This window comes from Mugil cephalus, chromosome 23, assembly GCF_022458985.1.
Source record: "Mugil cephalus isolate CIBA_MC_2020 chromosome 23, CIBA_Mcephalus_1.1, whole genome shotgun sequence".
Taxonomy (NCBI): Eukaryota; Metazoa; Chordata; class Actinopteri; order Mugiliformes; family Mugilidae; genus Mugil; species Mugil cephalus.
The window spans coordinates 6,917,186-6,929,350 of record NC_061792.1 but is presented as its reverse complement, the minus strand read 5'-3'; the positions used below and the strand labels follow the sequence as shown (position 1 = coordinate 6,929,350).

The 12,165-nt window shown below is 46.7% G+C and overlaps 1 protein-coding gene across 3 annotated transcripts in view; it reads left to right on the top strand.

Moving 5' to 3' along the window:
• pard3ba (par-3 family cell polarity regulator beta a) overlaps nt 1-12,165 on the top strand; it is a 144,329-nt gene that overhangs the window by 109,294 nt on the left and 22,870 nt on the right. For all 3 annotated transcript variants that reach the window (XM_047576989.1, XM_047576988.1, XM_047576990.1), the window contains one exon: nt 6,948-7,053. In XM_047576989.1, the coding sequence (XP_047432945.1) occupies nt 6,948-7,053 (106 nt within the window). The remainder of the gene's footprint in view (nt 1-6,947; nt 7,054-12,165) is intronic.

Sequence of the window (12,165 nt, the reverse complement as noted above, 5' to 3'; positions counted from 1 at the left end):
GGGCTTACCGCAAAAGTGCGTCAGTGCTCGTAGATGTTAAAATTTCCAATTTTATTACAGAAATAGCCAAAAGCATGGTACAAAAACAGTTTTTCTGCCTCGATATGTATTTTACAAAATTATCCACTTGACTATATGTAAAGATTGAGGCAACCATCTTGGATTTTGGAAGATTTGAAGCTCAATGCGGTGGCACTGGCTGCCGCCATCTTGGTTGGGCCTTACTCCACTTCAATGCAGGCAAATTTAAAAATGTGCAAAGCTGTGGAGTTTGAATCAAGCTAAAAGCAGACAGCTAGTGAAACAACATGAAAAGGTTTCCACCAAGTCTTTTTAGGGTATTGGCACAGCTTTGGGCTTCATTTTTTGGTCCCAGAGGTGGATTAATCCTCATGACAGATCTGTTTATGGTTCTGGAACAACAGAAGCAACTTAATATCTCTTGTTTAGCCCATATATGTTATAAATAACTTGATGTTTTGGTTATATGGGGGGAAAATGGGGCTTATCCAGAGGAAAATCTTCATTCGTGGGCGTAAATCGCTCCCAGTCTGACCATACACTCACCAGCTGTTAAAGTTGAAACTCCCTTTTTTTTTTCCATTGGTGAAAGAGAAGACTGAAAAAATAAGGAACAAGTTGTTATAAGCAATATTTTTTTTTCTCTCTTTAAATTGACATCATACACATATACGCATTCGCATATGCACCCTCGCTGCTGGCTGGGTTGGCCGCCCGCGGCTTGGACGAGGGCACTCATTCACAAAGTCTGTGCATCTGTTAAAACACATGCAGCTAGCCGTGAGGTTGGAACCTCTGTGCCTTTCATTCACACAGATACACACACGCACGCACACGGTCAGAAATAGACACGCGCAGCCACCCACATGTAATATTTCGGCGAGGAAGCCCGGTGTAACCTAGCAACCATCCTGTGTGTGGTCTCGGGAGTTTTAAAGCAAAAAAATCTAATCTTACTCCCTCTGTAAACCTATAAGTTGAAGTGCAAACAAGCGTGCCATTAGCTCTAATTTCAAAATGCCTTATGTTCCTAAAAACTAGTCTTTTATAATATGCAAGATCTTGTTTTTAATGACTGCGCAGGAAGAATTCATGTTACTTTAGCTAATATATGTTCATGCCTTTGGAGCTATGCATGTCCACCCCCTCCCCATCCTCCCCTCCTTGTCAAGGCCCTCCACGCTGGACTTCCAGCACTGTCTCCCTAATTTACTGTCGGACATTTTCATTAGGCCTTCAATGGCAGGTGTGTACCTTGATGAGCGTCACATTTGATTAGAGCTGTGCTAGAGGCTGACCTGTGGAGAAAAAAGGTTAGCTATGCTTGTCAAACTTTATTAGCCGGAAGGCGGTGTTCGGCGCCGGAGCAGGAGACGGCGAGATGAGATGAGAGGGGAGCGAGGAGAAGGGGAGGCCAAAGTGCAGAGACGTGAAGGCTCACGAGGGCCGCGTTGTGAAACGCGCCGCTGTGCTGAGAAAAGGAAGATGAAGCTCGTGAGTAAACGGCACGTCGGCAGGCGTGCAGTCGTCGTTCTGTGATGGTTTGAGAGGTGTCACGAGGATTACACGCCTTCTCTGATCACGTTAGGCAAGGCTGCGTAATTGTAGAAATATTTCAGAAAGGGCCTTTTAGATATAGATGCCCCTGGTTGAACATGTAGCACACTTCATTCCCCTAAAGACAGAAGCAGCAGACATGGCTACAAATAAGGCATTATATAAGGAGACGACCCATTAAAACAGGAGCTGAAACACATTTATTCTGTAGCGCAAACAGAAAAAAAAAAAAAACATCTTCTTGTTTCCTGCCACGGATTTAGTTGTCAGACAGCATCTGCCTGAGGAAGAGCTCAAAGGGAGCGGATGTGTTGTTCCCCTGAAAACAACACGTCATTAGTGTAGACTGCGCATTAAGCCTGATTTTATTTTTTGTTGTTTGTCTATGGCGTTTCTTTTATTGGCCCTGTGTCGAAGCAATTAAAACACTTCTCCTTCGCAATCGAGATAATGAAGTTATTAAGTCATATATGTCGTGTTTAGATAGTTGGGCTCATTTCCCTGCCTTTTGGGAGGGACGCAAATGCATTTTTTATAGCTACTCGTTGGCATCCGTATGCGTAAGCGCAGATTGAAAGATTATGGGAAATGCACACAACATAGAATCTACATACCACCAATAAGCTAAGAGTCGCCCTTGCTGCTATACGTAAATCCAAAGCTAATTGGTTGAAACGGTTGACTCGAATAGCCACCTAAACCCTAACCCAACCTTTTCCGACCATAGCCCTAAACCCAAACCCTAATCCTAGCCCTAAACCTTAACCCTAGCCCTAACCCAACCTTTTCCAACTATAACCCTAAACCCAAACCCTAATCCTAGCCCTAAACCTTAACCCTAGCCCTAACCCAACCTTTTCCAACTATAACCCTAAACCCAAACCCTAATCCTAGCCCTAAACCTTAACCCTAGCCCTAACCCAACCTTTTCCAACCATAACCCTAAACCCAAATCATTGAAGGTATTGTTCGAAAGCATAAAGGAAAACTGCTTAATTGACATAAGCCAGAAATTATTGTTGGTATTTTGGGAGGCTAACTTAGATAGCTAGGGTTAGGGCTAGGGTGCACCTGACCCAACAGTTTTGGGAACCACAATCCCTTAAAGTCCCTTAAAGTCCCTTGTACCAAATTACTGCTTCCTTTTCTGAATATGTTGGTGTGGTTGTACGCCCAATTTGCCGGAGATCACGTTGCTAGTCAAGAGTTGGTACTACTTTTCTTGTGTACTCGGTTCAAGCCCAGGAGGTTTTCCTTGTATTTTTTTTCGTTTTAAGCTTGATCCGTTCTAGAGAACAAAAGGTCAGGATGTCTTCTCTAGAGCATAATTTAAATCATAAAAATACCACTTTATGAGAGCATTCGTATTCGGGCCTCGTGTGATTCCTACATTTCTCAAGTCATAACCGTCATCCGTGCAAAAATTGCAAAGACAATTCCTTTAGGTACTCGGTTCCTCAAAATGCTTGAACGTATCTGCTCGTTTCTTGTGTTTTCAGAGCGAAAACCGCTTTGTTTCCCCATCACTTTCAGTTTGGAGCTCCTCTGAGCTTCTGTCTGAGTCTATTCCCAATATTGCACCAGGAAACCAAACATTGACCATGCACTTTGATGTGTGCTTACCTCCAGCATGCGAGCAGCAAAGAAAATCCTGCCTGCCTGAGCTATTTTCCCCCCAGTGTGTTGTGTTTAAATCAGCTGGCCACAGCAAGAAGAAGTCGCCAAACCAGCCGGCGGCAGTGCACACTTCCTAATTAGTCTGCCCTCACACTGGCTCACACCACGGGATAGTTGCTTTTCTCACACATTCTCTCCCCGCTCACTTTCATATAACTGACGGTTTTGTTCTCACTCCAGCTCCCCTGTTCTTTCTTTTACGCCTTTCCAAGTTTCCATCTCGGTCTTTATGTTTCCGTTCGCTCTTCTGCTCTCATTCTGTCTTCAGATGCATCTTTCATTTCCTGCTCCCGTGTCTCATCTTCTCCCCCTCTCCTCCCTAAATCTCCATCCTCCTCCATCTTCGCTCTAACGGGGCGCTCTTAGATCAACCTGCATAGTCAGATACGCTGAAATATGGATGAAAAGGGATATTTGAAGGAAAAACACGCCACGCTTGAGTGATATCAATTTCTTTGGTTGAGTTAATACGGCAAAACAAAACTATTGATTGATTGCTTAGTTGTAGTTGACGGCATTTACATGTCAGGCTGTCATATGGAAATATTTGCGTAGAGGCAGAAAATTACTACAGAGCCCTGACTACCTACAGAATCTCATTCATTTTAATTTATCACCTAGAGGCTTTTTTTAAATCGCACCTTAGCAAACCAGTGCAAAACATCGAAATTAAAGGGTTGTTTTTCATCTTCATCTCATCTAAACTTTACAACACAATGCAATATTTTCTCAATGACGTCATCAATTACAATGAATAAACTGTTATGTAACTTATCAGCATGCTTCAGGAAAGGACTGCTCTCTTTACGAGGGTTAGTAGCCATAGACCATAGGTCTTCAACATGGGGTCCGTGACCCCTAGGGCGTCCACGGAGGTACTGCAGGGGGTCACAAAATCTTTGGTTGATTAGATATTTTTATATATGTTTTTAAATTTTCTGAAGGCCAAAGACATTATCATTCAGTCATCACTTGACTCGTTCAGCGATGCAGACTGCGTGCCACACAAGACCTGTCAATCTAAGCCTCCTGTACACAGTAGGCCCCGCCCCTATCGCTGCTGAGCCAATCGCAAGGCCCCGTATCAGGTTCCGAGAGCCCAGAAGAGAAGCTAACAGTGCTAATGAATATTTGAACCTGTGTATTATCTGATTATCTTAATATTGAATGCCAAATGGTAATAATAATGTATATTTTTATCAATAACATTAGGCAGAGTTCATCAGTTTGGGAGGTCCCTTGCCTGAAAAATGAAGACCTCTGGTATAGACTGTACGTAAATGTGGATGGTGCATCTCCACTTCCCCCAATGGGTCAAACTCGAGCTAGTATCCCAGGAAAACAGGTGTCGTCGTGTTCTTGTGAGTTTGAAACCAGCGTCTCACACAGTACTTTCTGAGTACTGTGCGAGACCGCTTCACACCTGTGGCAGCTGTCAATCATCGTGATGTCACATCCTGCTTTTATAGCACTCAGGACCTATACGGCGGCCAGCCACTAGGGGGAGCTCCACATGCTTTGGTTTGCACCTTTGAGGCGCTGTCATGCTTTTATAGCTGTCTTATGTTCATAGCTCTTCCTAGCTTCCTAACAAAAATGTATGCTAACTTTTTATGGTGCGTTCACGTGCAACTTTTTGGTCCAGACACTGGTGACATCACAATCGGCCACAGTGGGTTCTTTGATGTCATCTTGGTGCGTCCATACAATAAGAACACGCTGTTGTTCTTAAACCCCTCAATTTTGCATCAGTGTTTAAGGTTCATTTAAGTCACAAACCTGAACTCCTCAAGCTTCTGTTTTAGTTTCTCGTTGTCATTGAAGGTCTCACATCACAGTTGTTCTAATGAGAAAATTGTAGCGTGGAACAGTTGTGTTTATGCATTCAGCCGCCGAGCTTGAAGACAAGCAAACAGCAGCAGTTATTAGCTACTGATGACAACTGGGTAGCCTACTTGTCCCTCACTTAACACACACATACACAGGGTATATTTAGGACAGGACGGGTAAATGTGCGTGGCTACCCACTCAGTTCTTTTCAACCTGTTGAATTGTCAGCCCGTCACAATTCCCCCTCTGCCCTCGCTAATGCTTTATCCAGAATCAGCCTCCGTCTTCAGCCATTAATATGATAATATTTGGCGTTGTCAGTGATGGAGGCCGCGGCGTAATGAGATAATTACAGTGTTGTTTCATTTGGAGAGCGACACGCACGCTCAATCAAAATGGCAGGCCTAATTACGGGCCCAGGGATTGGTTAATGGGATCGCTAGAAGAGGGGTGGCGTGAAAGGAGGAAAAAAAAAAAAAAGAAAAAGGAAGAGCTTCAACTTTGTCTCCGTGAATCCTTCTCCGAGGATCTGTTTGTTTGCGCGCGGACAGGGGCTGGTGGTGGGCGGCGGAGCCCAAGTAAGAGTAATAAAAAGCAAGGGAATAAGTAAATGATCCGAGAGATTTGGGGGCGGAGGGTGGTGGTGGTGGTGGTGGGGGGGGATTAGTATTGATTAGCTGTGCGTTGAAACCAGCCATTAAATCCGTCTCGAGAAGCAACAATTAGACATATCCGTCTTCATGAAGCGTCTGCGCCGGCGTTTTATGGCGGCGGAGAAAGTTTCCAGAAACTTCTTCCCTCGTGGCGGCAATTCAGGGGTTTTGAGCCTCGGGCGCCCGATTGAGGGCGAGGAGGAGGAGGGGCTCGGCAGAGATGGGCACATATTTGCAGGGAACGATGGCAACGCTTTGCATATCAACGCGTCTGGGAGAGAAGTGCGTGACTCAGCCTTACGTCCCCGTTGAGTTGGGTAGGAGACCGGCTCGCATTAAATCCGTCGCCGTGTGTCCCACATACCAAATTACAGGCATCGATTTTATACGTTCCTGAGATTGTATTTGCACGTGCGGAAGCGCACACGCGCCGACTTTCTAATTAAAGGCAAGGGTCACAGGAGAGACTTAAACATGTAAGCTATGTACTTCACTAATGAACCTCTCTATCTGCCGGTTCAATATCTGCCCGGAGGTCGGGCCGTTAGAATCTGAGGTGTTTACTTGCGGCCGCTGAAGGTGGAAAGTTTTTAACAGTGCATTTGAGATATTCTCACACGGCGCGTATCTACCGAGGAGGCAGCGCATCGGTGTCAGCGCCGGGCGCCGGCCAGTAAACACAGATAAACGGCAGCGCCGATTCATCGCCACGTCCTCTAGGGCTGTGCTCACTCGGGCGAGCGCTGTCGCCTTTTGTGCGCGTGTGCGTGTGTGCGCTTCCACGCCGTTTTTTTTTTTTAAGGTGTGTGCAGCTTATCTGGCATTAAGGTCCAGTGAGCATGATGATGTTTCTCTTTAAGTTTTGTCCCCATTCTGTCCTGAGTTCTTATCTCTCCGCCGGCAGTTATTTTTCATTTTCACCTTTTTGGTCATTTTCTGTAAAGGTCGGGCGCAGTGCTAAGATTTGTGTATTGACTTGTCGAGCTAGCTGGCCGTCGCTCTGGCCGGGATAACGCGTCCCTTTGCTCTGTGCGACTTTCAAGTCAAAAGGCGCCATTTTTTTTCTTTTTCAGTCAGCTGTAGAAAGTTCAGCTCAGGGAGTGAAGCACTACTTTGTGGACATTATCTGTCAAGGGTTTTCACACACCGTGTTCCACCTGCCTCTTGCTTTGCTTTTTAATTCCTCATTTCTTTGCTCTGTCTCTGCAGCGATCAGCGCCACCAGCGCAGGGAGCCCCATCCGGCCCGAGCCGCTCCGGCTTACGACGAACTTGAAGCGGCGCGCCGCCGAGCCCTGGAGTATGACCCGAACAGGGTGAGTGTGCGTCCACCGCAGACGTCTTAAAATATGCCGGAAAGTGACACATCCTCTGGCACCCGCGCACCAGCTCCAAACACCGAAACGTTAAACTGAAGGATGTCTGTTTGTGTACGTGTCTCCTCTGAGACCAGCCCGCTCTCTCGGGCTATTTCCAGCTCTCTTGTTAACATTTTGAGGCGCAGCGTGCCACCGAGGCGGTGCCCGCTCTCCTCCTCATTTAGTTTATGGAGAGATCTATTAGGCCAGTGACATTTCCATTTCTATTTCCCAGCTTTGTCTCCCTCTTTCTCGTTTATCCTATTGCTTTTCCATTTCTCGTCCTCCTCTGGCGAATTCTTTTTCTTTCTTGTTTTTCCAAGAGCGCCGGCGACTGCAGCGGTTGCCGCTCCCGGCCGACCGCCGCACCGCTAAACGCCCCTGAACCTCTATTGATCCAGACTGAGCAATCATTTCATTTACCTCCGCACACTCGCGGACTCGCTGTGGAGATCGATAGCCATTTATCACCCATTTTAAAATGGGATTTTTTTAATAGCGAGCCCAAAGATGCAGAAAATCACACTTTGATCCGAGCCAGGACGGCCGCGTCTGGCCGCGGCCTTTTTTGCGAAAGGCATTTCCTCTGAGCTCGGTTTATTTTTCTTTGAGTAACACAACTGAGCAAAGAGACGCGGAGGCATCTGGGAAATATGGGATGGATTTACTGACGGCCGATCACCTGACGCAACCTGCCCTCACTTCCTCGCTCATTGTAGCCCTCTATTTATTGAGCTCCGTGAAGCGGTCTTCATTAGCCACGCACGCCACTTTGTCGCTCGTTGCACATCCCCGTGCGGCATGGCTTTTCAGCCCGGGCCCTCCAAAAACTCTGCCGCAATTAAAGCGCAGCGAGCTCGAGGTGCAACCTCTGATCAGATTGTTATTGTTCACGGGAAAAAAAAAAATAGAGGAAGACAGCGGTGTCCGTGGTGGGAAAATAAAAAATAAAAACTCAGTGGTGGGTTCCTCCCCCGAGGAGCCCGATAATGAAACACTCCGCTCACAATCACACACACATACATAGTGCGAATAGAAACAGTAAAACATGGAGGAAGACGTACAAAAAAAAAGGAGAGAAAAGATAATAATGGAGTTTTATATTGACAATAACTCAATGGATGTTTTAATCAAATCAAAGGGCAAGAGAGTGAAGTCCTTATTATTTATTTCTAGAAATGAGACACATACAGGAAAATAAAACCCTAATCAAATATCTCTATCCTCAGCGTATCACCTTGAGGCTCTGCTGAATCACTGAGATATTACTCCACATTTACCTATTTTCTCTCTCTTTGTGAATCGTAAAAGCAGACCACTTGAGCTCCCTCTCTCCCGTCGGCCTCGTTTGATCAGCCTCTCAGTCGCCACCACCTCCGCCACGCCGCGCTGCTCTTTTATACTCCGCCGTTCCTGCAGCCTTGAACGGTTATAATAAAAAAAAAGGCTTCCCCAGGCTCTGCGCGCAAGGCCACGGGCGCCATTCTCCGTCTCCGCGGCTTTGAAAAGGGGGAGGACGGCGAGTCAGCGCACCAGCCTAAACTGACGTAAACAAACGCGGTGATAACAGACTGGTGAGGACGTCTATTCACGTCTCTGTTTAGCCTTTCGGCGGTTTCGTCTGTGTGCATGATCTGGAGGTGGAGTCCTTTTGTGTGGGTGCGTGGCCAGCCACATGTGAGAGCGTGTCGCTAGCTTTTATTTAAAGTGCGCACGTGCAGCTAGGCCTCGGAAAGCACTTCAATGTCCCGGTCCTCGTTTCTTCCTCTGCGTGTCCCTGTCTGTCTATCTGTCTCTAATTTGACCCGTCCTCCGTGTTCCCTGTCTGGGGATAGGTCACACTTGTAATTATGCCAATCACATTGTCCCACTCTCTCTGTCTGTTTTCTCTATATGCTAATGATAGGCTCTCTGTAATGTCTTGATGGCCAATTAAGCCGCAAAAGTACATGCGAGACGTACTTTTATAGACTTCTTTGTTCTATGAGATGAGTTCGGAATGACCACTGATCAGACAGCGGCTGCATTAACAATGTTCCCTCGATGCGACTGAAATTATTCTGAGGGATTCTAACTTAACTTTCTGAAGGAGAGCACGTAGAGAGCTTTGAGTCCACAGGAACTTTATTGACCAAGACGGAGCCACGGTTTTTTCGGGGTATCTTTTCAAGCTTTGTCAGGGAGGTACCCGTCCACCCTAATCCGACTCAGTTGACGTATTAGTCTGATTATTAGTGGAATACTAGTATCTGTGTAGAGACTGGTCTTGATAAGCTGTAGTTTTGTGTTACTAGAGTACAGTATATTCTATGTTTGCGAGCCCAAAACATGTTTGCGTAAGGTCTGAAGTCACTCCTTTGGGAGTTAACTATGTCTGAGAGATCGATTGAATCTTTTGGGTGGTCTTCGTGTTGGGATGGACGGAGCAGTAAAGGATTGTACTCAATACCACGGCAATCAAGATAATCAGTCTGAACCAAGCTCCTCCTCCTTTACGATCCACTCTTTTTGGAGTATCTTGAAATTCCACCTGGTGTGGGAGCGACGCTAACGTTTGAGTTTTGCCCAAGGGCTCTGTGGTTGGTGGTTGGAAGAACACGAGAACAGGTCAAACTAACCTTATGATCGGTTGACCGGAGCAAGTTTCCGACATTAGCTTGGTGCTTCGTGTCCTAGCTTGCCGCTCTCTTGGAGGCGACTTCTGTGCCAAATTGATGCTTCAGTATTTCTGGCTGCTACTTCATCTCCGCAATTTTCAAATTGATAGTTTTGGGTCAATAAAGATGGAACACGTGGACGAAAGATTAACCTAGGAGGTTCGGAAATACAAGCCGGCCTATGCATGACCCATCTTTGGTGAAATTTCAGCAAAACTCTCAGTCGCTGTTGTTGAAAGTGAAACAGGAAGTAGAAACAAAAATGAACCCACCTGACAGAAGAAAGACAGCACCCACTAGTCTCTGGTTGACTGACGAACTCACAAGTATAACTGGCTCATACCAGAGTAGCCTACATGTATAAGTTATGGCGTCCATGTCCCACAGTACTCTAAAAGAGCCTTTACTCGTAGCGTGATTGCACCAGAAGTTATTTTTGTTCTAACTGGGTCGGGAGGACTCCCACTAATTTGTTGTTGGTCTTGAATTTATGTCAAGTAGATTCCAGCTTCATGAATTCACGCTGGATCAGATCATGTTGTCCTTAAATCTAAGAGTCTTCTGACTCCTTTTTTTATTTAATTTTTATTTTTTTTTGGGAAAAAACATTCCACTTTGATTTGCCAAGCGTCTGTTTTAGACTGCGCGTCAAAAAAGCTCCTTTTTTCTCCGCGCTGACAGACTATGTCATACAACTAATTTCACAGGCGTGAAGTCATGAGTATGTGACTGATCTTTGTGTGTATTGGTGGAGTTCCCCATGACAGTGATGTCCTTTGAAAGTGCTTACATTATCTGACAAAGAGAATTTTATTCACTCATATTTAAAGGAACATTTTTCCTGTGGTCTTTTCCTCTATTTTTTTTCTTCCGCCCCCTAGTGGTGATTGTTGGTCTACAGCTGCTACTCTGACCCCTCATTCCCGTCCGGTCACGCAACTGAACGTCACTTTTCCACCTTCTGGTGTGCGTGATGTGTTCATTGTAACGTAAATCCACATCTAACCGCGCGTAACGTGGTCAGCCAAAATAAATGATGCCGCAGTGAGGCGACACACACACATACACACACGTATACACACATGAACCCGCGCGTCTTATCTTCAACTCATTACCCCGTGAATCATAAACAACAGTGGCAGCACATGTGACACCTTAATGAACACAGAAGTCGCTGGAAAACCACGCGCGGCAACTGCACACTCGGAGTCATTACGAAAACACACACAGAGACAGAGGCACTCGCACAAGTCCAGATACGGCTTGTCATCCGTTGCGCAGCTGTTTTTTGTACTTCTCTCTAATGTCGTGCACGCGGACATCCATCACCTTGATGATATTTTAATGTCACATCCTCGGGCTGTCTCAATCCCCCCCCCTCCCTCACACTTTCTCCCTTCTCCCTCCCACACGTCGGCCGTCACTTCATAAATAAACCCCCCACATCATTAAGTAAACACGCACCGGCCTGTCACGGTGATAGATGGCCTGCAACGCGTTCGCGGACGTACGCGCGCACGTACGTACGAGCGCTGGGGTGCTGCGGCGCCCACGGGCGAAAAACGCCCCCCCTCCCTCCGCCGCCGCCATCCTAATGAATCCACGCGTATTCACCACCTCAGCGTTGGCGTACACAACACAAAGTTATTATCGACGGCGGTTTTCCAGATGTGTTGTTAGCGCGCTTGTATCTGCGGGGCCCTTCGTGGATTGCGAGCGGTTTGTTTACTCGCCGCTCTCACCTGACAAGCGCGAGCTCTCGCCACACACCCTCCGCCATCAACAATTCACCGAAAGGCCCCCCCCCCTTTCTCGCACAGAGAGCAGGTGTAATGGACGTGCTGGCAGGGCCGGCCGGCCCCGCTGCTGGAGACGCAAAACCAACAGCCGAGCGCACGGCGAGGGGGAGGATGAAAAAAAAAAAAAAAATAAGAGAAAATGTCGTGTTTATGAGGACGAGGACAAAAGAAACACAGCTAAGAGATTCAAAGAGGATCCGTGGGGGGAGACACGGGAAGGACGAGGAGCTGGATTGGCACGAGGGGGGGGAGACAGATGGGATGGAAGAGCTGACAGACGCATAAAAGACTAAAGGAATGGAGCGAGCGGTTGGAGAAAGAACTTTCAGGTGGTCTCAGACTGAAGCGAGCATCTACATTCTTCCGGCGTCCTTGAGCGCAGGATTAAATCTCTACCTTTATCCTGTAACACTTCCACCGAGACATATTGAATTCCTATTCTGTGGTATTTTCCTTCTAAGGCGTTTTAATGTGTTACGACTGTGCATTAACCGGTTCAAAGGCAGCCGCTGCCGCACAGACAGGGAACATACGTTTTGGCTCGCGGCCAATCAAAACATTTCATTCAGGACGGAGCCGTAAACATCATCACTCTGTCATAGGCCGACGGTGAC